The following is a 27693-nucleotide window of genomic DNA, read 5'->3' as shown; positions in this document are numbered from 1 at the left end:
GTTGTTCACGTACATGACGAGGCTGGGATGGAGTAGGCTGATACGAAATTGTGGATTAACAGTGTGTTGAAGCAAAGGAAAGTCACATCATTGAAGAAGAATTCTCTTCTTGTGTTATATCACTTTAGTACTCATTCGTAATATTCTGTGAAAGAGAAATTGAAGCTGTTAAATACAGATCTTGCTGTTACTGCAGGATGACTTACTTCACAATTGCAACTTCTTGAAGTCTAGACAAATACACTGCACTGAAGAGCCATAGAAGCTGGTATATCAGGTAGGGCCTCTTAACAATACCACCACTTGCAAAGTAGGTTAGAAATCAGATCAATAATGTTGTTCCCACAGCATATGTTCGCTTTATCGGGTAACAACAAATTTATTGACTGTGGATGGTATTGTCAGAATGGAAATAATGAAGTCACTGTAAAAGAGTCATTAATTTTGGCACTTACCTTGAATGGATTCCTATGTAGATTTTGTTGAAGTTGTTATGGCTCATCTTGTTGATTCTAGGGTGACTCCACTTTGACTGCTAGAAGGTCCAGATCTGTATTTTAGCAACATTTGAAGACATAACAAATGCGTTTTTCAGGAAATTGTTAATCAAACAATCCCTGATCAGAACAATGGTATGATAGAAATAATATGATAGAAATAATATTTGGCTTGGTGTTCACGATCCACATTTTTATTAAACTAAATGTAAATTCACATATACTTCTTAATTGTCACATCATCAAGAAAACAGTTTTGTATTAATCTTCATTTATGTAATTTCCAATTTAACCAAACACAAGACTTGAATGTTCTTTTACAAAGCGAAATAACAACTTCTGCAAAGTGAAACAAAGACTGCTCTGTGCGCATTCACACCGAAACAGTTACAACTAAGTCAAAGATTATGACAGTCTCACAGAAATGAATACACACAAGAACCATATCATTGTAATATATCGATACATCAGAGTACCTTTACATTAATAAAACCAAATGTGAATATTGTCACTAAAAGTGTTACTTCGCAGAAAAGTAGTACGATATTACTGGTATCGAGAACTGGGGTTGGAGTGGCGTAATGGTCACGTAAATAAAGAACCATTACAGGCTCCAGTGAGCATGCAGAAGTGCTGCAAGACAATGTGGCATGGACTCAGCTAATGTCTGAAGTAGTGCTGGGGGAGAATTGACACCAAGAATCTTGCAGTGCTGACCATAAATCAGAAAGAGTATGAGGGATTAGATATCTTTTCTGAGGAGAATGTCGCGAGACATCCCAGTTATGCTCAGTAATGTTAATGCCAGGGGAATCTTTTGGTCAGCAGAAGTGTTTCTCAGTAGAGTGTTCTTGGAGCCACTCTGTAGCAATTCTGGACGTGTGGGGTGTCACATTCTACTGCTGGAATTGCCCAAGTCTGTCAGATTGTACAATGGACGTGAATGGATGCAGGTGATCAGACAGGATACTAACGTATGTGTCACCTGTCGGTCATATCCAAATGTATCAGATGTCCTGTATCACTCCAGCACTCGCCCCACGCCATTACAGAGCCTCCACCACCTTGAACAGTTCCCTGCTGACAAGCAGGGTCCAGAGATTCATGAGGCTGTTTCCGTACCTGTGCACATCCATCTGCTCAATAAAATTTGGAATGATACCCATGTGACCAGGCAACATGTTTCCAGTCAACAACAGCACAATGTCACTATTGACAGGCCAAAGTGAGGCATAATGCTTTGTGTCGTGCAGTCATCCAGGGTGCACGAGTGGGCCTTTGGCTCCAAAAGCCCATATCAGTGATGTTTTGTTCAATGGTTTGCATGCTGATACTTTCTGATGGCCCAGTATTGAAACATTCAGCAATTTGCACAAGGATTGCACTCCCATCACACTGAATGATTGTCTTCATTTTTTCTTAGTTTCGTTCATGTAGTATCTTTTTCTGGCAACAGCGATATCAGAAATTTTATATTTTAACAGATTCCATCTTTACACTCAGAAATGCTGTGTCCCATCACTCATGCTCTGGCTATAACATCATATTTGGATTCAGTTACATTTCAATTACCTGCCATTGTTGCAGCAGTAGATTAGAGATGAGATTAGATCTGTAGTAACTGATATAACAGCTGCGCCAGACATAAGTTGTCTTATATGAGCTGACATCAAACAATGCACTTAAGGATTGTTGCTGCTGTCCAGAGGGTCAAAACACAGTCCTATTGCAGTTGCATCAAAAATGTTTCATAGAAAGCATTAGTTACAACTACATAAACATAACTGTGTAATGGAAAAAACTGCAATCGGGTAGTTGAAAAATATGAAATTGTAATCTGTTTAGTACAGGTCTACATATAGTTTAAACAAGGTTATGTCACATCAAGAGAGAAGTAATTCTTCTGAATCAAAAGTAATTTGTAGGTCTAAGTGTGTAAAAATAATTCTATTTTGAGATCTGAAGAACAAATCAGTATTTGTTGCATACCCATGGGCTTTGATTACAGCTGCACGTAAAGTTGGCAGTGAATCCACAAGCTTTTGTAACACGTTAATTCAGAGTTCAGACCATGGATCCAGTAATATAATAACAAATTGAACCTTGTTTAAGTAGCTTCTACCATGAACACATCAATTCAGCTCATATCAGAGGCGCTCAGTTGAATTTAGATCCAGGCACTGGCTTGGGCACTTACAAAGTTTGTTGTTGGTCTGAAAAGAATTTTTTAGAAAACAGGTGGAGGTGTGTTTCGAATCATGATCTGCTGAAATAGCCAATTATATGACATATTGTGTCTCCTACATGGAACATATTCTTTTCTAAAATGTGACTGTACAGGAAACATCCCCACAACATGACAATTCAACCACCATGCCTAGTGATCTACATGTGATCCTTGTTTTTTCCCTTTAGCTTTATTGTTATGCATACAGGGTGAGTAACTATTGCCACCTAGAATAACTCCAAAAGTATGAGAGTAGCTGAAAAGTTTGTGGGACAAATGTTGCATGGTGTTTTGTTGCTAGATGGGGTCACATCAGAGATATGAAGGTCGACTTTGTTTTGTTTTAATGGGATGCTATAGTTTGGTACTTACTTTCTGACAGCGGCTATCGAGATGAATCCAATGATGTGCAACAATAAGGTCTTTGAATGAATGTCAACGAAGAGCAAAAAGGTGGCATGAACGTCCATTTACAGAAGGTGTTCGAAGTGATGATCATTGGTATCAATGCAGTGCTGCAATCTTCTTGTCATGGATTGACTGGTATTCCTTATCACATCAGCACTTACCGAAGCACATGCTCTTACAATTCTCTCTCATATCTCATGCAAATAGTAAATATTCGCCAAATAGGGCATATCCATCTAATGTGCCAGTGACATGTAAACACCATTCGACTGTTTTGCAATAGAACACTAACAGGAACAGTAAGACTACTATTGTTGAATCAAGTGAATGTGAATTATGTATTCCTTTGAAGAACAGGTCGATATGCTTCTCATTTATGGAGAATGCCAATGAAATTCAGTGAGAGCTGGTACTGTTGCACTGTGGTTCAAGATCCTTGCGCTACTTTGCATCAAATCACAATGAGCCAGAGTAGTGTTGTTCATGTTCTGCATCACCATAAATACCACCCTTACCACATCAATCTCCACCAAGAATTAACTTGTATGCATTGTATGCATCGCATTAAATTCTGCTGGTGGCTCAGCTTCAGATTCACAGGGATGACACATTTATTAATTTAATTTTATTTACTGACAAGACTACATTCATGAACCATGGAAATGTTAATTTGCATACCATTCATTACTGTGCAACTGAAAATCCATGTCGGTTGCTCCAAGGTGCACACAAGGTCAGTGATGGTGTAGTGTGGGATTCTGGAGGACAGAATTATAGGCCCCTATGTCATAGAAGGCAGTCTTAATAGTAGGAAGTACACCACATTCCTGCAAGAAACAGTAGGTCTGTTACAGTAACAAAAACCTGTAGCAACAAGGAGCAGAATGTGGTATTAACATGATGGGTGTCCGGCACATTTTTCGCTGATTGTTAGAATTGAGCTGCAGAGACAATTCCCAAATCCTTGGATTTGACACAGAGGTGATGTGTTGTCGCCACTTGACACCTGTGGATTATTATTATTATTATTGTTATTATTATTATTATTATTATTATTATTTTATTTACACGTGAAGTTCCACCGGACCAAATTGAGGAGCAAATCTCAAAGCTCATGGAACGTGTCAGTACATGAAATAACAACATAAAAGTAATAAGAGATAAAAATAAATACTCATGAACCTGAAAATGTCGGTCCATATGTGTAAGTAAACGTTATCACCAATACTATAAGAATCAGCTTAATTTTTCAAGGAACTCCTTGACAATACAAAGAGTGACCCAGAACTCCAGTTTCGGTTTGAAAGCGCGAGGATTACTGCTAAAGAGTTTTGAATTCGGGTGGTACCTTATTGAAAACAGATGCAGCAGTTTACTGCACAGCTTTTGGCACAAGGGTTAAGAAAGTCCGATCCAAACGCAGGTTTGATTTCTGGCGAGTATTAACCTAGTGAAAGCTGCTTATTCTTGGGAATTAACTAATATTGGTAACAAGAAACGGCAATAAGGAATATATACAGGTGGTCCATTGATCGTGGCCGGGCCAAATATCTCACGAAATAGGCGTCAAACGAAAAAACTACAAAGAATGAAACTAGTCTAGCTTGGAGGGGAAACCAGATTGCGCTATTGTTGGCCCGATAGACGGCGCTGCGGTAGGTCAAACGGATATCAACTGCGTTTTTTAAAATATGAATCCCCATTTTTTATAACATATTCGTGTAGGTACGTAAAGAAATATGTTTTAGTTGGACCACTTTTTTCGCTTTGTGATAGATGGCGCTGTAATAGACATATGGCTCACAATTATAGACGAACAGTTGGTAATGGTAGGTTTTTTAAAATTAAAATACAGAACACTCGACCGTTTGAACATTTTGTGAACTTACCATTTCTGAGAACGCATGCTATTTCAGCGTGATTGCCTGTAAATACCACATTAATAAATGCTCAAAATGATGTCAGTCAACCTCAATGCATTTGGCAATACATGTAAAGACATTCCTCTCAAAAGCGAGTACTTCGCCTTCCGTAATGTTTGCACATGCATCGACAGTGCGATGACGCATGTTGTCAGGCGTTGTCGGTGGATCACGATAGCAAATATCCAACTTTCCCCATAGAAAGAAATCTGGGGACGTCGGATCCGGTGAACGTGCGGGCCTTGGTATGGTTTCGGCGACCAATCCACCCGTCACGAAATATTCTATTCAATACCGCTTCAAGCGCACGCGAGCTATTAGCCGGACATCCATCATGTTGGAATTACATTGCCATTCTGTCATGCAGTGAAACATTTTGTGTAACATCGGTAGAACATTACGAAGGAAATCAGCATACATTACACCATCGATAAAATGGGGGCCAATTATCCTTCCTCCCATAGTGCCACACCATACGTTAACCCGCCAAGGTCGCTGATGTTCCACTTGGAGCAGCCATCGTGGATTTACCGTTGCCCAGTAGTGCATATTATGCCGGTTTACGTTACTGCTGTTGGTGAATGATGCTTCGTTGCTAAATAGAACGCGTGCAAAAAATCTGTCATCGTCCCGTAATTTCTCTTGTGCCCAGTGGCAGAACAGTTCATGACGTTCAAAGTCGTCGCCATGCAATTCCTGGGGCATAGAAATATGGTACCGGTGCAATCGATTTTGATGTAGCATTCTCAACACCGACGTTTTTGAGATTCCCTTTTCTCGCGCAATTTGTCTGCTACTGATGTGCAGATTAGCCGCGGCAACAGCTAAAACACCTACGTGGGCAACATCATTTGTTGCAGGTCGTGGTTGACGTTTCACATATGGCTGAACACTTCCTGTTTCCTTAAACAACGTAACTATCTGGCGAACGGTCCGGACACTTTGATGATGTCGTCCAGGATACCGAGCAGCATACATAGCACACGCCCGTTGGGCATTTTGATCACAATAGCCATACATCAACACGATATCGACCTTTTCCGCAATTGGTAAACGGTCCATTTTAACACGGGTAATGTATCACGAAGCAAATACCGTCCGCACTGGCGGAATGATACGTGATACCACGTATTTACACGTTTGTGACTATTGCAGCGCCATCTGTTACAAAGCGAAATAAGTGGTCTAACTAAAACATTCATAATTGTTTAGGTGCTAAACGAATATGTAATAAAAATGGGGGTTCCTATTTTTAAAAAACGCAGTTGATATCCGTTTGACCAATGGCAGCACCATGTAGCGGGCCAACCATAGCGCCATCTGTTTCCCCCTTTTGTGACTATTGCAGCGCCATCTGTTACAAAGCGAAATAAGTGGTCTAACTAAAACATTCATATTTGTTTAGGTACTAAACGAATATGTAATAAAAATGGGGGTTCCTATTTTTAAAAAACGCAGTTGATATCCGTTTGACCAATGGCAGCACCATGTAGCGGGCCAACCATAGCGCCATCTGTTTCCCCCTTAAAGCTAGACGAATTTCGTTCTTTGTAGTTTTTTCGTTGAACGCTTATTTCGTGAGATATTTGGCCCGGTCACTATCAATGGACCACCCCGTATATTGAGAGGCCAATGTCAAAATACCCAGACTCGTGAACAGAAGTGGACAAGAGGCGCTTGACTCACACCACTTGTTACCCGAACCGCCCGTTTCTGAGCCAAAAATAACCTTTTAGAATGCGAAGAGTTACCCCAGAATATAATACCATACAACATAAGCGAATGAAAATAAGCAAAGTACACTAATCTTCATGTCGAATGATCACTCACTTCTGATACCGTTCGAATAGTAAAAATGGCAGTATTAAGTCTTTGAACAAGAGCCTGAATGTTGGCTTTGCAATACAGCTTACTATCTATCTGAACACCTAGAAATTTGAACTGTTCAGTTTCACTAATCATAGGCCCATTCTGTGAAATCAAAACGTCAAGTTTTGTTGATTTGTATGTTAGAAACCATAAAAACTGAGTCTTTTGTGATTTAGCATTAGTTTATTTTCTACAGGCCATGAACTGTGGTCATGTACTGCACTATTTGAAACTGAGCCAATGTTGCACACAACATCCTTTACTACCAAGCTAGTGTCGTCAGCAAACATAAATATTTTAACTACCCATAATACTACAGGGCATATCATTTATATAAATAGGGAACAGGAGTGGCCCCAACATTGATCCCAGGGTATTTGTGAAGGAGGTTGTTTATGAAGACATTCCAGCTACACCTGAAAATATATGAGAGGGAATTGTCAGAGCATGTTCTTCGACAAGTGTCAATGTGATAGGGAATACCACTCAATCCATGATATGAGCATTGCAGCACTACATTCATACCAATGACCATCACTTTGAACACCTGTAAGTGGACGTTCATGCCACCTTTATGACGCTTTGTTGACCTTCAAAGACCTTACTGTTACACACAATTGAATTTGTCTCCATAGCTGCTATCAGAAAATATAAAATAAACCATAGCAACCCATTTAAAAAAAGAAAGTTGACCTTTATATCTCTGAAGCAACATAAAACCAACATCATATTGTGGCCCCCATTCTATCCCGCAACTTTTGTCCCACAAACTTCTCAACTCCTACCATAATTTCAGGATTATTCTTGGTGGCAATAGTTAGTGACTAACCCTGTATACTGGACACCATCAGAAAATAAAATCGTTAAATTAACTTTTGTCACTCCATAAAACCTTAGACTTGTCTTTGGCATTCCAAGTACGGGGTTTCCTTGGGAACTCTATCCAGTCCTAATTTTTTGAATTTATGAGTGGGTTTATGTCATTTATCATGTAAATCACCTGTTACTAAGTGACTTTTTACAGTAGACATGTGTCAGCTCAGTCCCTTATGTTGCTTCAGATGATCCCTGTTTTGTTGAGATGTTTCTCTTGGAGCAGCAGCTGATTGTTTACAAATCATTCAGTCCACCCTCCTTGCTCTTCTTCAAGGATGACTGGACCTTGGCTTTTTGATTACTGTTATTTCCTGTTCTTGCCACTGACTGTGCACATTTGTTTGTGGTTGCAATATGCCATAGTCTCCAGAAGTACTACACTGCTACCTCCCAATCTTTAGAACATGCAGGTTTGAATCCTGCCTCGGGCATGGATGTGTGTGATGTCTTTAGGTTAGTTAGGTTTAAGTAGTTCTAAGTTCTAGCGGACTGATGACCTCAGAAGTCAAGTCCCATAGTGCTCAGAGCCATTTTTTTAACTTGCTGTTGGGTTTAGAAGTCATTCCTCACCTCTACAAGTTGGTATGGGCTGCCCAGAGGACAGAGACCTAAATGTTTCTCTTATGATGGTCGATTCATCTGTCAGTGAGTGGCAGTTTTCATAATAAACAAAAGTGAATGAAAATCGTACACAAGGTGTAAAAGCAAGACAAATTAAAAATGCTTATTGTCACTTTCCTTTGTGAAGTGTCTAATAAGAAGTATGGCCACAGCTGAATTATTGGCTTGTGTAGTTATTTACAGTACTGAAAACAAAGTGAGAAAATGGAGAGTGAATTCTTACTATCATTCTGTTTCATTAACTGCAACAGTTTATCATATCCTCTTTAACGATATTTTGAAGCCTCACTTACAGCATTTTGTGGACCAATCACATGTTGGTGGGCATTAATAGAAATCTGTTTACTGTCTTATCTGTTGTAAATCACTGGTCATTTCTTCAAATATTTCAGGTGGAAACCTCAACAAGATACTCATCTGATAGTGCAAGGTAAGTTTTCATAATTCACTGTAGAACTTTGTGAGAAATAAAAATTATTATTACTTGTGAAAGTACTTCAGATATAAAATGCACTACAGTAATTATTGAGTGTTACCAATAAGCAACAACATTACAAGATAGTATGGTCAGTAATGCTATTCTCTGCAACAACCATTATGTGACTGTTGGTAGAGAAATAGAGCAAATGTCTAATATCTGTACAGGAAAATAAAAGTTCAGGTGGTATATCAGCAGCTGTATTGTGCTTAATGCAAAACATCACATGAAATTCAACAGATTCATCTTGATGGGCACAAGCTAATGTCATACTGTCGTAGAACAAGAAAGAAGAAAGAGTGGCTATATACCCAAAAATTTGAGCTGATTCCCAGCCTTCTAGGTTAATGAATATAGTGTTGAACAGCTCTTTCAATGCTCAGGAAACACACAAGCTTGTAGTGGTGACAGTTTATGGGCCACCATCAAGAAGAAACATAATTAGCTGGTGCCAGTTTCAGTAAGGTTGTGAAGACTTAATCTTTGAATCCTCATTGTCTTTGTTTCTCCTCCATCTCAGTGTGTTCCTGAAGGCTTGCCCATTCATTACACACATTACAGGTGACAAGGTAATGCATAATTCACAAGGTAATGCGTCATTCCCAGCTCCAGGTCAACAGGTACGGTTTGCACATACCCTCTGATACAGGCCAGGCACAGAGAGGGGTGACTGCCTAAGCTGTTACCTCTCCAAATGCCAATTGGTCCCCAAAGCTGTTACCTTCCCAAATGCCAATTGGTCCCTCTGCCTGGAGTTCGGGAGGTGTGGCCTGAGGTGTGAACAGTCACTTAGGGTGGAGGGAGCATGCCATTGGAGATGTTGGCAATAATGGAGATTTTTTTTTCAGTGAGTCAATATCACCATATTAGTGTGTCTACTAAACATAAACAGAATGAGGTTAAAGATTTGAAGTCCCTCTCAGCTGCACGTAAGTTCCTCATGGTATCACATACCAGAGGTGGTCAGTCCTTTGCTACGTTTTATGCATGCATGATTCCGAAAGGTGTTGTTGCAGTTGCAGGCCCTGTGAAATTCTTTTCTCATTTATGTAATGCAACTTTACTTCTGAAGATGTATTGCGATTTTCAAACCCAACATCTGCTTACAGCATCACTCCTCAAGATTTATCCTGTTCTCATCCAGGAGATCCGAGTCAAAGACATAAAACCCCACCCTGTTACTTGCAGTTGTTAGCTAGTCTAAATCCGTGTATTTTACCATCTGGCATTTACAGTACCGTTTTTGCTATGCCATGCATAATGGAGAATATGCCCACCGAAACTTGCAACCTGAAGTTCAGTGTTGCAGTAGTGAAATCACTCAGGCCACAGTAGCATCCCAACTCCTCCTACAGCTGCGCAACAAACCATCAGATCTTTGCCCTGGTGGCGAAATCACCTGCTGCGCAACTGTCAGGCTGAAAGATCAAAAACAATACTCGTGCAAAGACTTTCTACAGCCAAAAACATGGTCTTCATCTTCCAACTAGAAAGCTCTAAGAAATGAAACAAAAAACAAACGGTTTTCTCCTTTCCTGACTTGGAGATCCCCTTCAGTGCTTTTGGCACATACACCCTCACCCAGCTGACCTCCGTTTTGCTGGTGCCCACTGCCTACCGATTTTATGCCATGGAATTAACTGGATGACCAAGGGAGAATGCCAGTATGTTCGTAGATCTCATGGAACAGTATTCTCCAGCCTCTGCCCCCTGTAGCATTGAAGTTTTGAAGGCTGGTACCCAGCTGCCATCAGGGTGACTAACCTTCATTTGTTCCCTCCTCCCCAATCCCCATTATAAGTCTCTCCAATGAAACATTCGTGGCATTAGATCCAACAAGGAGGAATTACAGCTGCCCTTGGAATTTCAGTGTCCACTTGTTTTCTGCTTCCAAGAAAAAAAAAATTCCTTCAGGTCCTCTATAACCTTTCCCCCAAGGACACCATTCCACCTCGCAGGGGAACCATGCTGGTGATCCATCTCATTAAACATTCCACTGATAGCTGTTGCAGTCTGCATTCTCCTTCCTCATTTCACCTTTTCTCTTTGTAACGTCTACACCCCACCATCATTTGCTGTTACCAAGTTGGACTTGCTCTAGCTCATTGTTCAGCTCCCTTACTCCTTTTTGCTGCTTGGCGACTTAAATGCCCACCATATGCTTTGGGGCTCATGGAGAACCTGTCCAAGAGCTTCCCTGTTAACTGACCTGAATCATCTCTCTTACCATTGGAGCACCCACATTCCTTTCAGATTCCATGCACATTTATTACCATTTGGACCTCTCCTTCTGCAGTGTCCAGCTCATCCATCGTCCTGAATGGCTCATTCCCTCTGACACATACTCAAGTGATAACTTTCTATGTGCTATCCATTCGCCGACTCCTATCCCACCTAAGTGCAAATCCAATTGGCAGCTTTCCAAGGCCGACTGGAGGCTTTACTCCTCCCTCATGACCTGTACACAGATGTGATGACCAGGTAAAGTGTCTTCTGAACGTTACCCTTACTGCTGCAGTATGTTCAATACCATGCACTTCAAGTTTACTGTAGCATGTCCTGGTCCCTGGTGGACTGAGGCACGCAGCGATGTGATTTGCTTGCAGAAATGTGCTCTTCACATTTTGAACCATCATCCTGATGCATCTGCTAGAGGGCTGGTATTCTCTGTAGTCTATACATGTGGGGCTTCAGAGGTATTTGCCCCATTTACTACAGGAAGTTCTGAAAGATAAAGTTTTCTCAAGGTTTATATGGTTTCGCTGTGTCACACACATTTATCCAGGAAAAGGAGAAGCCTGAATGCTCGTACTGAGTATCATTATCGTTCCTATCCCAATTAACCATATTGTGGACTCTCCCACCAGGCATCTCAGCTCCCTTTTCGTCAATGATTTTACAATATGTTGCAGTTCTACATCAACTTGTCTCCTTGAGCGGCGTGTTCAGCGTCGTTCCTATCGTCTTTTCTCGTGAGGCATGGGCAGTGGCTTTCACTTTTCCACTGCCAAAACCTTTTATATGAATATTTGGAGGCGGAATGAGTATCTTACACCCTCTTTAAATCTTGCACCTTTTGTTCTTCGACTTGCTGAGACTAGAAAATTCCTGGGGCTCATGTCTGATACGAAACTTTCTTGGTCATCTCGTATTCTTACCTGGCTGTGCATAGTACCCAGTCCCTCAGTGTCCTACATCTCCTAAGTGGTACTTCCAGGGTAGAGGATCAGACCACCCTCCTCCATTTTTTTATCCCATGCCCATTCATAACTAGACTGTGGGTGTTTAGTTCATTCCTCTGCACCTCTGTCCATCATGTGCAGCCTTAACACACTCCACCATCATGGAATATGTTTCGCTACTGGCGGCGTTTTACAAGCCCAGTTGAGAGTCTATGCAGAAGACGCTGAACTGCTAGTCATACTGGCATGATGTCCTCATTGAATAGGCATGCCGTTTCGCACCTGGCCACTTGTCCTATTCCCTCTTATTCAATGACTCCATTTTCTGCCAGTATGGGGCACGCCATACGCCTTTGTTACCTCCCGGATTTCACTTTTGGCTTCTGCTTCGCCAGTGTAACTTCACGATACTTGCCACATTCCTGATTGTTGTGAACCTTTCGCTACCTTGGCTTCATGTAGAAGCCCATGTTCGTTGTGGACTTCATTTTCTTCACTTGTATAAACAGGACACACCGTAGGAAAAAATGCATAAATAGTATGGACTAATCTGTTGTCAAGTTAGAAAATTCGTTGCAATATTACACTCTACACGAATTGTACTGACAGGCGATATGGCCACCGGTTGATAACTAAAAGATTTTATCAGTATTATACACCATCACTTGACCCTTCTAGAAACCTAGTAGCCATCCTATTGAATATTTGTGACTAAGGTCCTCAATGTGTTTTGCTTTTATCTCTGATTTCAACATATTAATGTTTGCATGTACCTCGAATCCTTTAAGAAAACGTTTCAAGTATGCATATGAATTGTCAGTGTCGCAAGAGCCAGGAGGTATTGCCACAACTTTCCCATTCCCTAGATGCAATTTATTATTAATTCAGTGACGTTAGCCATGCTTTTGTGTGTTTCCAGACCAGTCAATGCAGTACATCACTACCCCATGCTCGTATGTTGGAGGAAAGTAGTTTGCTTTCAATTTAGATCAATTAGGATTAGAGTGAACGTCGTTACATCATAGATTCAGATGATCTGGAGACTTGCATACTTCTTGTTTTTATGCAATTTTCAGGAAAAGTATCATGCAGAAATATCCTCAGAGGTATCAACTGATGTCATGGTAGAGTCGAACATTGTACAGTAGCTGGTTCCTATTGGTGAAGTGACAACACAATTCTTCAGGTGGCTTTAAATCACCAAGAGCTCTATACCCCAAACAACATCGAAATTGACAATTCCACGTTTCTTGTATTTCCACATTGTCTCAGGCAGTGTATCCTACATAAGAACGCTGTGAAATCTCGTTATTTTAAATTTTCTGACGAGTTTAAGCAGCTCTTATGTTTTTAATCCTTCTTTCCAGTACCATTGCTATGGGCCTTTTTTAAAATGTACAGCCCAAGCCATTTCCTGTTTTGTAAAGATAGGCCTTTAACGGTAGCGATGGCCTCCATGGTCATATTATGCCTTTTGCTGTTTGTAATTAATTTTCGCATTTTCGGGCGCTCTGTACTGCTCGAAATATGATTTCAGCTCTCCTACATAATGAAACCAGTGGCTGACATCACAGCAAATGGAGGCATCAGAAACGAAATCATTCCACCAGATGTCTTTGGTATTGGTAGTAACCTGGGCGTTTTAACACACAGTTTCCTTCCTTCTTTCTGCCTCAAGGCACCCTTTGCCGCTGTCACCAATTTTTTACATGATGACTAACTGAAACCCTCAGCTACCGACAGGTGTTGATATACCTCGATGTGGACAGCTGAAAATGTGTGCCCTGACCAGGACTTGAACCCAGGATCTCCTGCTTACATGGCAGATGCTCTATCCATCTGAGCCACCGAAGACACAGATGCATAGCGCGACTGCAGGGACTTATCCCTTGCACGCTTCATGTGAGTCTCACATTCCCAACTGTCCACAATTCTACCTATGTGATGTACCTTATAGACATTTGCCCATTCAATCATTACTCGCGCACGCTTTGGCGATTCCCGTAAGAGTTTGGGCAACCTGTGCGCATTCACACAGACGAAGGTCAATGGCTGAGTAGCCTTTAACTATATATATGAAGACAGTAAGTGTTCTCGAAAGAACCAATACTGTAGATGACCGTGCAGCTTTTCCCTGGAAATGTCTATAAGGTACATTACATAGGTAGAATTGTGGACACTTGGGAATGTGAGTCTCACAGGAAGCGTGCAAGGGATAAGACCCTGCAGTCGCGCTACTCATCTGTGTCCTTGGTGGCTCAGATGGATAGAGCGTCTGCCATGTAAGCAGGAGATCCCGGGTTCCAGTCCCGGTCGAGGCACACATTTTCAGCTGTCCACATCGAGGTATATCAACACCACCTGTCGGCAGCTGAGGGTTTCAGTTAGTTATCATTTATTCCAGGGAAAAGCTCCACAATCATCTACAGTATCTGTTCTCTCGAGAACAGTTACTGTCTTCATATATACCAATTTTTTAAACATCCCATGGGTTTTTCTTCTTTAGTATGCAGTGAGCTGCATTCAGTATTGCTTGAAGGTTAGTCCGGTACCCAATTTAAGTTCGAGCAAACACTGCCTTATCAATGACATACCTGCACAGCCTTATCAATGAGTGAGCATTTGGTCTGCAATATGATGAGATTTATTTGTAGTGTAAGCAGTGTTGTCCTCTTTGCATACATTGTCCAGAACCTTAACGCCCTTATCACCATAAGCTAGGTGCTATTTCAATTTTGTTCCAGCTCCACAGAAATTGTATCCAGAGATACAAACTTCTGATGGCAGATTCTCGAGAATACCACCTCCAACTTTGTTGATACGTTTCCTAGCACTCATGTCCCACTACTGCATGGTTTGAGCTTTGCTGTTCATATTACATAGGATTGTGAGTGTTCACCCAGCTGTTGAGCTTTGATGAGAAACTAACCCATTTCATCAAAGTCCTGTTCCCTCGACATCTTATGACCAGCTCTATGAGGAAAATATTGGATTCAAAGCTTTCCCGTAATTCATTTGTGACATCAGTAGGTTTGTTCTTAATTCTTTGGTGAATAATGCGATTATACTTGTCAATGATTTGTGGCTGTATGTTCAGCCATTTGTACATATGTTGAAGATCAATTGCTTCCACATTCGGTTTTTGATTGTTCAGTTCAACCAATTGGCAATACTAGCTTCCAAATGGGAGAATGTTGAATAGTGATTTATCCCACATCATTCCAATTCTGTTTTGAACTGCCTGTCGTAAAATTCACTTCCATCATGTCTCAAGGTTGTTGGACAGTCGATTAGTCCTGTGTGCAACAATTGTTCAGAAACCTCTCAAACCTCCTTCCCTATCTTTCCTTTCAAAGGTAAGGCCCAAGCGAAATTGGAATGTGTCTGTGATCCTGAGAATGTACTTGAAACCATTATTTGATTGTTAGTAGTCTTGTGTATTTGAGATCAGCCTGCCATACATAATCCATTCCTCGTATTATCAGAAATATTCTGCATGCAGGTCTGTAAGGCTCATGAACAACTCTCTCCTCAATTACTCGGCGATGTATATTTTTCTAAGCTCAGGTAAGATTGATAATATTTTGTTCATGTGATCTGCATTCTCTTTACCAGCTGAAGCTGTAAGCAGTCGTAATCGAGCTATGATTTCATTTAGTTACTAGAGGTAGATTGTTCAGTGTCTAAGGCTGAACTTCGACTATTTTACCTGCACTATGTGGAGCTGCTACTGCTCTATTTCTCGCTCTGTGAGACTTCCGTTCATCCTTTTGGGGTTTTACATGCGTTGGCCATGTATAATATTGGACCACATGTTTTTAGAGTTTCAGGGTATATTTTTAACATTTGACATTTTCGAAATTATTAACTGTAACAACCTAGGCAATCTTTGAAATTACTTGTTGCCTATTCTTATTGCCTTCTTGGTTAAGCATATTGAGTGCTTACCTAACAAATATGGTTTTGCCCTGATGATCCCCATATGTTCTGTCTTAACTTAGCATTACTCCTCCTCCTGTTTCTGCTTTTATCCACAGTCCCTGACAGCTCTTTCAGCCTGTCGGTGCACGGCGTCACTCTGTTGTATCTCAAAAATAGCATAGGCAATGTGTCCCAGTAGCCACTGGAAGGTGCAGTTTGGTTTATAAGCCCCACCATCAGTCGGCATAACTCCTGTATTTCCCACACATAGCGGCACTGTATATGGTGTTCTCTATTGTCAGCATCTCCACACTGGCTAACTGTTTGAGAGATGCTCGTCTCGTTGCAGTTGACCTAACCTTCACAAAAGTAACTCCTGTCAAATTGCCATCCGCACCTCAGTTTTTAACATTACACTTTTTCGCCAACAAGCTGCTGTTTACTAAGCCATTTTTGAAAGTTTACAACTTCCATATACTTTGAGACAATTGGTGGTGATGGGAGTGAAGTGTCTTAGCTATCACATTGTTGTTCCACATATATGTTAGTTTTGCATTGAATTCTTTAATTTCTCATTGACACACAGTTCACATTGCTGTATTCAAGCAGTCAACAACACATCATTTGTAGCACCTCGCTTAACAAGACCTTCAGTTCCATTAATTTAGTGTTGATTGGCTCCATTTTTTTTGTCAAACGCACTTGCTTTGCGTCCTCTGAATGTATGTGCAGCACATGTGCAAATTTGTACATAGTGTACAATATACTGACACAGGTACATTTTGGTGCATTGCCTTTCTGAAGAAACTTGTTGAAGTTTTGTTTCTATTGACCCTCATTCAATTTACTAGTTTTATCCGTAACCAGCAAGCTATACTGAGAGTTACTCTGGCAGTCCTCACATATAACGAATTCATTGAGTGACATGTGAGCTCCTACACATGCTTGGAAAATATGCTTTAAATTCAGATTGTCCTGTTCAGAAGTTCAGACCAACAGCTGTGGTACGCTTAAGTATATCTCGCTGAAATAAAATATATTGACTTGCATGTGGCGATCAAAGCAGAAATATCTGCAGATATCCTGATTTTCCACTGAGATGTTAACAAATAAAAATGTGCTGTTTGGTTTTACATTTTCAGGTGGTGGAATATCATAGCTTTTGCTGGTAGTTCAGTATGTTAGTGCCTTAACTCCATGCAAAATCTTCTGCAGTAGCTGATATTTTGACTGAAGCAGAATTTTTGAAAAATATATACATGCTCTAAGTGGACTCCCACAGAATGTCAACAGTGTAATAACTAAATTATGATCTGCAGCATGAAGCCCCAATGGAAGTAATGAACTATTTGTGTTGTTCTTCTGGTTTCTACCTTCATCATTGCAGGACCAATCATTTAAAGACCCTTGTGGTGAGACTATTTTGTCCACTTGGTTATGGTGGTAATTGTTTATTTACATTGAAATAGAGGGGTTTTATAAACTCTTCCTTACAGCTGGGTATACCAACAAACTTATTTTAGATCGTAATTCAGTGCGCACATCTGGTAACGTTGAATAATACATTTCCACTTCCATCAGTGCTCAGAATGCATCATGGAGTGCAGCTATGGTAGTTTCCAATGAGTGGATAATTTGGCAAGCTATCAGAAGTAGATTACTGCACAATGTGCCGTTGAATTGGAGGAAATGTGACTGCAATTTTTGCCCACACCCTAGCTTATCCTGTAACGCATTTCATTAAAATGTTAAAAATCTGCTCTTGTAGATGTGTGCTCTGTCTGTTATTAAATATTTTAACTGTACCAACTGAATCCCATACAGAGATCATACGATGACTCAGTAACATCAGGGGAGAGCAAACTTTTCTGTGGAACAATGCTGAAATCTGCTTTGACACATTGCATGGTCAATGTCATTCATCCAAGTCGAATATTACTTTGCCATCACTAAATCGATGGTTTTCAAGAAATTCCATTTATTAGAACTCCCTATTCGATATTACACCGACAATAACATGCTTACACCCACTGGTATTCAAACAGTAGGTTTAATTGAACAACATTATGTTGGTGCCTGCTGCTGCAACGTCTTCACCTTTGCTGCAACAAAAGCACATATTGTTAGTTAGAGGTTTATTTGCTCATTTTCTCTCTTCATTAGCATTAATACTTGAACAGGCTCACAATAGGGACTTCTGATACGTGGCTTGACATCGTTATCCTTTGATGTTTGTCACAAGCGAGCAAGCTATTTATCAATTGCTGTAACCATATTTTCGTGACATCTACTAGTGTTATAATTGTAAATTATTTTATTATTATTATTATCATTGTATTATTATTTTATTATTGTTATTTAGCTTCAGATCCCGTATTTTGTGCACATTTGTGTATTTATCAGACACATTTATACGCTTTATTAACTGTGTAGTGCATAGAACCACTGTCTACATTGCATCACCCATCTGTTTTGTGTTACTTGCAGCACTTAAATCACCCAATCCAGTGGTAGCTCTCATAGTAACAGCAGTAGCACATCAGAGTACTGTGAGCTGACACATGTTATTGTAAGAAGCGACTTCTTTTAAATTTTGTCAGCGTTCCTTACCTTCAACTCCTATATTTCGTATATGTCCGTGTATTTACTATGCCAGTTCTGGTATGGACAGATATAGTAATTGTTGTGTTCAGATGAGAATCGAGTTGGTGATTCTTCGCTCACAGCTCCAGGCAGTGTTGTCCACTGCTGCAGTCACCTTGGACACAGCCCACACTGAGATTGACTTCTCACTTGTGGTTGAGTGGGAAGTCGTTTCTGTATGTGGGTGGCAGTGAAAGAATTTCCATGGTGCCGATTGGAGAGCCTGCTTATTTCGTCTGATGAATAGATTTGGGTGCTTTCTATGACTAGTGAAATTCATGAGCCAGATGAAGTCACTTGCCATGTTCGAGAGGAGTCCTGTCAGCATGCAAGACTGGGCATTCTAAGAGAGTAGTATTATTGGTAATTGGAAGCTCTGATGTTAGGTGTATAACGGTACTATTTAGAGATAAGACTGCATATGAGGGGAAGAAATCCAATGTGAATTCCGTGTGCATACTGGCAGGTGTCTTTACAGATAAGAAATGGGTGCTTCCGGATGCCATGAAAAGCATGGCATAGCATAGTGGAAAAGCATGGCATAGTGGTGGCTCATGTTGGTGCTAACAATATGTGCCACATCGGATTGGAACAGGTTGTCTCTGGTTTCAGGCGACTAACTAGTAAAGACTGCCAGTCTTGCTTGTGAGATGAAGGTGGAGCTCACCATCTGTAGCATCATGGGCAGAACTGAAAGTGGTTCTTTGGTGCAGAGTGAAGTGAATGTCTGAATCAGTCACAGACTGTTCTGCAACTGTGTAGGTTGCAGATACGTCGCCTAGCGCCAAATGGTGGTGGGTTTATGGGTTCTGCTAAGTGGGTCAGGAGTCAACTACACAAAGGAAACAGTTCCACGAGTATGCGGAATGTGTAGAGGAGTCTGGTCTTTTTTTTTAGGTTAGAGAGTCTCAGGTAAGTGCAGAAATGTCTTCAGTTTCAAAGGATGCAAGTACAACACCGAAAGAGGTTAGATACAACCACAATAAATGTAAATTCAGCTGAAATTTTTCAAGAGAGCTAACCATGTTCATAAAGAATAGTTGAAATACAGTTGGTGGTGTAGTGTTCATTGCTATTCGACGTAGTATACCTTGTAGTGAAATTTAAGTGGATAGTTCCTGTGAGGTAGTACAGGTGATCAATTAAAAGTTAGGGGCTGAGAGGCTGTGGTCTATCTGTAAAACAACTTCTTCCTGATGTTTCGTAGCCAACTGCGGGCAACATCTTCGGAGGTGAGTCAATGATATCAGCCAGGTCGTGGAGATCCCATTTATATAGAGTGCATAGAGGGCATCACCATATGTCACATGGGGCCGACTGTAAGTCTATCTCTGACTAACGCCATTATTCTGGATTGAATGTAATCGATCGTCACGTCGTTGGAACAAAGTGGACCACCATATCCAGTCTAACTTTAAGCCTTCCTTTGTTCTGTTGAAATTATTGTGGTGGTCCTGAATTTCTATAGCTTTCGTTTACCTGCAAAATAATTGGTGTTCTCGCGAATACTCTTCTCTCACTAAATTTTATTTCATGATCACCGTCATTACAAACTTGTTCTACTTCAGCTGATTTGTTGGTACATCCCAATTGACGGTTTTGTGTTCAGTTTAGCGGGTATCGACACTTCTTATCTTTGCTCCAATATAAACCTTGCCACAGCCACACGGAATTTCATACACCTCAGGAGTTGCTTAAGAGGTGTCGTGTGTCTTTCGCCGATCTTAAGCACTGACTAATCTTGGTCAGTAAAATTCTTCTGGGTTCGAGGTCGCATTGTCAACTACAAAATTTTATAATTGACAATGCGGCCTCAAACCCAGAAGAATTTTATTGACTGTGACGACGGCCTCAGAAGCCTATGTTTCCACTCCCTAATCCTCTTTGTGGATCTAAAGACTATTTCAACTAGAAACTTGGCCAGAACTTTCCCAATACGGTTCGTAATATATATTAATAAATAAATGGAACAAAAACTTTTCCAGCTGACAGTTGTTCTTGCTGAATGTTGTCACACACTTTCCTTCTGGGATGAAGTGCTTGATATATCTCGTTGTCAGCATATCCATTTTTCTTAAGTCATTCGCAAATGATATATCTCGTTGTCAGCATATCCATTTTTCTTAAGTCATTCGCAAATGATTTAGATCATCTTGCAAGTAAACTGGCTCACAGATCTCACTATCTCTCTCTACCAGTGTTCTAATAACACCTCTCTTCTGTCTGGGATGATGGTTCAAATCCTTATGAAGGTAATGGTCGGTGTGTGTTTCATTTCTATACACTTTCTGCCCTAGACTCCCATCTGCCTGTTTAATTACTGATACATCCAAAAAATTTAGTTGTCCATTTCTCTGTTCCTCTATAGTAAATTGTATCTTTGGATTAATACTATTCAGATACACCAAGAACCATACAGTTCTCTTCACTGTGATTCCATATCACAGAGCCGGCCGAAGTGGCCATGCGGTTAAAGGCTCTGCAGTCTGGAACCGCAAGACCGCCACGGTCGCAGGTTCGAATCCTGCCTCGGGCATGGATGTTTGTGATGTCCTTAGGTTAGTTAGGTTTAACTTGTTCTAAGTTCTAGGGGACTAATGACCTCAGCAGTTGAGTCATAGTGCTCAGAGCCATTTGAACCATATCACAGAAGTCTCATCCACATATCGATACCACTTTAAAGGGGTTTTACTGCCAGACTGCAGCGCCTGTTGTTCAAAAAATTCCATGAAAAGGTTATCAACATCTGGACTCAGAGGGATGCCCGTGGCGATGCCTTATGTTTGTTCATGGAACTCATTATCATACTGGAAATCAGTCATGGACAGGCAATGTTGGGACCTGCATGGCCTGGTAGCCAGTCGTTGACTCCCCTCGGAAGTTGTTGCCTGCAGTTGGCAATGAAATGTCATGAAGTAGTAGTTTCACAGATCGACCACAGCCTCTGAGGCCAGACGTTTTAACTAATGAAGATGAAGATGCTGACTGAAAGCCAACACGTTATGATTAGTACGGGTGGAGCTTATACCTACTGACTGGAGTAAATTAATAAATTCCCTTTACCGACACTCTGACTTCGATGAAACAGTTGGTGAAGAGTTCAAAGAAAACTTGTCATTTCAAATAGGTATGCCAATCGTACAATTATAGTTAGTGGGGATTTCAATCTACCCTCTATATATTGGCGAAAATAAATGTTTAATGTCAGTGGTAGGTATAAAACGTCGTTCGAAACCGTTCTGACTGGCCTTTTTGAAAATTATTTCGAACAAAGAGTTCAGGAGCCCACTTGAAGTGTAAATGGTTGCGAAAACATCATTGATACCTTAATAACCCTGACCAAACAGGGAGCATAACAGATAAAGGGATTAGTGACCGCAGTGTTCTGGAGCCATGAAGAATTCACAAGAGTGAACACTGTAACATCGAAACTCACTAAAATAAACAAAATTTATGCCCTTGAAAAAGCAGATAAAAATTCACTTGACACATTCCAAAGAGACAGTTTCCACTCCTCCAGATAAATCTTTCTAAACATAGTCCAGATGTTGTTTAAAGTAAAATAAGTAATAACTGAGAGATAAGTGTCAAATTAAGAGGTGGTGCTGACACGAAACAAGTCAGCCCTTTGGTGCAGAAGCAATGAAATACACATGCCAAATTTAAGAGTTCAAAAACCACAAGTATGGCGGAGTTTCACAGAAGCTCAAAATTTATCTCGAATTTCAATGAGAGAGCCTTTTAATAGTTTCCAGAACGACACTCCGTCTCGTAATCTGGATGAAAACCCGAAGAAATTCTGGTTGTATGTAAAGTATACAGCTGACATGGTGCATTAATACCTTCAGTGCGTGATAACAATGGTAAAGTTACTGACGACAGTGCTACTAAAGCGAGTTAGTGAAGACGAATTTCCTAAATTCCTTCACAGGAAAAGCAAAGTAAGTATTCCAAAATTCTGATAAAGAATAACTGCCTACATGAGTAACTTAGAAGTGGATATCCTAAACGTAGTGGAGCAGCTTAAAACGCTTAAGAAAAGCAATGCCTGTGGTCCAGATTGTACACCATTCAGGTTCCTATCAGAATATGCTGATACAATAGCTCTATACTTAGCAGTCATATACAACTCTTCAACTGCAGAAAGATAGGTACCCGAAGACAGGATATTTACACAAATTACACCAGAACCCAGAAAGGAAATGGGAGCAATCTGATGAAATGCCGACATATTCCTCTAAAGTCGCTTTGCAATAGGTTTTTGGAAAATATTATCTGTTTGAACATTATGAATTACCTTGAAGACATCATTTATTGACAATCAGCCAACACATATTCGACAAACATAATTCTTGTGAAACATAACAAGCTCTGTATTCTCGCAAAGTAATGGCTGATTTGGACAGATGACATTACATGGATTCCATATTTTTTTATTTACAGAAGGCTTTTGGCTCAATTCCTCACAAGTGACTTTCGATTATATTGTGTGCTCCTGGAGTAGCACCCTAGTTGTGTGCACTGATTCGTGATTTTGTACCAATAAGGTCACAGTTCGTAATAACTGACAGAAAGCCATCGAAGTAATATCTGACGTTTCTCAAGTAAGTGTTATAGGCCCTCTCTTGTCCCTGACCTACATACACGATTTAGGAAACAATCTGAGCAGCTCTCTTCGATTGTTTGCAGATTATACTGTCATTTACCTCATTGTAAAGTCATCAGATGATCAAAACGAATTGTGAAGTGAGAAAGATATCGGTATGATGTGAAAAGTAGGAATTGACTGTAAATAATGAAAAGTATGAAGTCAACCACATGAGTACTGAAAGGAATGTGCTAAATTTCGTTCACAAGATAAATCATACAAACCTAAAAGCTGTAAACTCAACTAAATACATAGGAATTACACTCACGAATAAATAAAATCATAACATTCATGTAGATAATGCTCTGGAGAAAGCAAACCAAAGACTGATTTCTTGGCAGACCACTTGGAAAACGTAACAGGTCAACTAAACAAACGGCTTGTCTGTGCTCTTGTAGAGTATTGCAGTGTGGTAGGGCACATCAAAGAAATTCAGAAGAGAACAGCTCGTTTTGTATTATCGCGAAATAAAGTAGACAGTGCTATAGATATGCTACATGAACTGGGTTCGTGGTAAAAAACAAAGGCGTTTTTCACTACAGCAAGACGTTTTCGTGAAATCTCAAACACGAATTTTGTCATCAGTGTGATAATATTTTATTGGTGCCCATCTACGTAGCGAGAAATTATCATAGTAAAGTACGAAAAATCAGAGCTCACATGGAAAGATGTACATGTTCGTTTTCCCTGCACGCAGTGCGAGTGGAATGATAGAGAAGTAGATTAAAATGATTGTTCCATGACCCTCTACCAGGCCATTAATTGTGAATTGCAGAGTACTAATGTAGATATAGATCATCAGCTATCATCGTCATCTTACATATGTCTATGCTCGTTGGCTTAGAACGTTTAGGTGGTGTGGCTGATAACTGTCTCAAAGCCAGTTGCTCTTCACATATCTACCAACTGTACCCTCATTTCATTTTCTAGAATACAACAGCAATAGCAGCAAGTTGCTTCAGTATCTTCATCACCACCACTCCCATTACAGCATGCCATGGCCAAAAAGTGTATTAACTGTATATAATACATAGTAGACGTCTTCATCAATTATTATCAAGATGCAAATGCTGAGAGAGAGTTGTACATAGATATTTAAAAAAGAAAGTACCACCCACTACTGACACAATAGTAACGAAACATAAGAGTTGCAGGTACATCAGTACTTAAACGTTCGTTGTATGGACAGGCATTTTAAACAATTCAAACGTATGCAACACTTAATTCATGTTAGTTGTAGTAATGTGATATGACATGATGGGCTCAGAGATGTAAGGAGAGCGGGACAGTGTGTGCTTTCGTAAGTTGCTGGAGCAGTGGCCATGGGTGTGGTCGTGTTCATGGCTGGATGCTAACGCTGATATCAGTGAAAAATGACATGCATCTCAACTAAGCGGAATTTTGACCCTGTGAATGCAGAGCAGAGGCCACTTGGAACAGGAGCTGCTACATGTACAATCAGCAGAAGCACGTGGAGGAGGCAGGAAGGTCCTGTCATTGTTTTCCTTCCAACCTCCGCCCAAATATCCCCTTTTCATCCTGTGCACCTCAGGCCCTAGCTCCGTTACTGTCTTCTCTCTCTCTCTCTCTCTCTCTCTCTCTCTCTCTCTCTCTCTCTCTCCGCCCACATGAAAGCAGCAACCAAGCCCGCATCTGTACAATTCGTTGTAGATGCTATTTTAACAGGTCATACTCAGTATTGTAGACTTGATCGATGTCAATATTGGTTCCTGTTCCACCCATTATCACATGGTCATCCTGCTTTGTTAACCCTTGCGCAATGACCCTATATCATGTATCACTTGGCCAAGACGTGTGTGGTGTCACCGCCAGACACCACACTTGCTAGGTGGTAGCCTTTAAATCGGCTGCGGTCCGTTAGTGTACGTCGGACCCGCGTGTCGCCACTATCAGTGATTTCAGACCGAGCGCCGCCACACAGCAGGTCTAGAGAGACTTCCTAGTACTCGCCCCAGTTGTACAGCCGACTTTGCTAGCGGTGGTTCACTGACAAATTACGCTCTCATTTGCCGAGACGATAGTTAGCATAGCCTTCAGCTACGTCATTTGCTACGACCTAGCAAGGAGCCATTATCAATTGCTATTTATCTTGTGATGCATGTACCGTCAGACCGATGTTCACCAATTATGGATTAACGTTAAGTATTCCAGAAGCTACGTACTTTTTTTACTAGACTCAACTCCTTTAACTCTTCCAGACGTCACGCCAGCCTGCGTGAGCTTAAACGCGTGCCTTTCGGCTACCTCATAGTGGCTTGGCTGTCTTGCCAAGTCACAACATGCACTGGGCTTGCAAAAACGTGCCCAACGTAACTTGTGAAAGGCAACAAGATTGCTTTCTTGCATAAAGTTTGTGCTGCTCTACATCATAGAGCGACAAGTGGTGGTTGAGAGTGTTATGCCAGTTTTCACAGCCTTCATCTTCCCTCCATTTTTTGGATGCCAACAAGCTCTCTTTGGCCTATTTTGACTTGGTGCATGTCTCTAAGCTCATACCTTCGCCGCAGTGTCATTTCCACCACAGGTGCCTTCCGAATAGCATAATAAGCAGTGGGTACCAGACAGACAAGGTCATATGGTAATGCTTTGCTTAATTCATGCTGCTGTTGACATGGCTTTGCAGATTTTTTGACAGTCACTGTCAGTGTGCACACTAGACAGAAGCGTATATTTGATAAGAGAACAGAGATTTTCATTTATTGGTATTGCAGTTTTTATTTCTGAGTTAAGATGACTAGGTTCCAAAACACACAGAGCCAGCAGAATGTGTTATATACATGGTAAACGAATTTCTTCATGGCCTTAAAGAAAGTGGAAAGAGAGGAAATCTTATCAGCTCTCCAGAGTTCAACAACATAGTTATCTGGTGCTTACTGAGAATATTTGCAGAAGTGCAGTCGCTGGAAACCTGTGTCCAGGAAACGGAATTGGACGATCTCCAGAAAGATGTTCTTCATTGTAGTGTATTGAAATTTCAGGACCATAGCGAGAATCCTAAAAGGCAAAATGTAGGTTTAGTTTTAAATTGTAAAATAGCTTTCACAGGGGGCGACCTATCAAGAGGAAGAATTCTGAAACCTTTGGCACACACGTACAGCAAATGCAGTGATGAAAGATGCACTACATTGGAGGATCCAGTACTGCAGTAAATAGTGCTCCTCCTCTGAGGTAAATTCAAAGCATCAGGAAAAGAAATAATCGTTTCTGTATTATTTATTTTGATCTGATGTGGCTCAAACAAAGTAGTGTAATAAACAACATGTGACAAGCTTCAAAAAGCAATGATGGGTTGAAAGTACTGTACGGCAAAGGAAACACTTACTGCCTGTCGTGCAGATCTATGAAAAGTTTAGAAAGTAAGGAAAAAAAAAATTGCTTAGAGCAACATGCAGACGCATGTGCCTGTGAGCATAAATTAAATGGCATTTTTATAATTGTAGCTGTGTGTAGGTCCCCATTCAGAAATTTCCAACGATTTCTGAAATAGTTATATTCTTTATTGTGCCATCTGGTAGTAAGAGAGAAGCGTATTATTGTGTGTGTGTGTGTGTGTGTGTGTGTGTGTGTGTGTGTGTGTGTGTGTGTGTGTGTATAGATTTTCCGAAAGAATGTGATAGAAAGAATGACCTTAAGTAATTACTTGGTTCTTTCAATGTGACATAAATTAGTGATTTTGCTGCATAGGTAGTACAGGAAAACAGCACTCAGAGAGATGTTATAAACTGAATATAAATTTAATCAAATAAATACGTTTTCTTTTGACAATGGTCCATCTGATCATGATGCAGAGCTAGTTATACTACATCACATAGTTCCATGCAAATAATGCAAAAACAGTCATCCAAAATAGCACATTTAATTTAACAATTGCTAAGCTAGCAAGAGAATGGGATGAGATCTACAGAGAACCTGATGCCAATTTCAATTTTAATGTGAAAATAATTTCCCTAAGGAAACAACAAAACATAATCGTAAGAAACAATCTAAAAAGCTGTGACTTAGTAAACAGATAAGAATATGTTGTATACAGAAAATGGAAATTTATATTATAGCCAGAAGGATAATTAACCAGAAAGAGCCAAGCATTAAAAAGAAACTGTTGCACTGTGTTAAGAAAAGGTATTAAAAAGTCGAGAATTGTGTGGATGTCTCAGATTCGTACCTCTGATAGTAAAACACTTTGGGACATTGCTAGAAAGGCAACAGGACAGTCGAAATCACAGGAAGACTGTATTTCTATCAAACTCAATCAAAAGTTTAACAAAAACCAGAAGTAAGAAGTAATTTCAACAATCATTTTGTAAATGGTGTAAAGAAAATAGGATCCAGATGTTTATTAGATAATAATAGGTTGTACATGGAAGAAGCAGTACCTATGCA

General features: G+C 40.4%; 1 protein-coding gene across 3 annotated transcripts in view; it reads left to right on the top strand.

Moving 5' to 3' along the window:
• Window positions 1–27693, top strand: part of LOC124553585 (zinc finger protein 708-like) — a 146070-nt gene that overhangs the window by 103604 nt on the left and 14773 nt on the right. For all 3 annotated transcript variants that reach the window (XM_047127436.1, XM_047127434.1, XM_047127435.1), the window contains one exon: window positions 8813–8850. In XM_047127436.1, the coding sequence (XP_046983392.1) occupies window positions 8813–8850 (38 nt within the window). The remainder of the gene's footprint in view (window positions 1–8812; window positions 8851–27693) is intronic.

The sequence above is a fragment of the Schistocerca americana genome, chromosome 11, assembly GCF_021461395.2.
Source record: "Schistocerca americana isolate TAMUIC-IGC-003095 chromosome 11, iqSchAmer2.1, whole genome shotgun sequence".
NCBI lineage: Eukaryota > Metazoa > Arthropoda > Insecta > Orthoptera > Acrididae > Schistocerca > Schistocerca americana.
The sequence above is the reverse complement of the archived record's forward strand: the minus strand, read 5'-3'. Positions and strand labels throughout refer to the sequence as shown.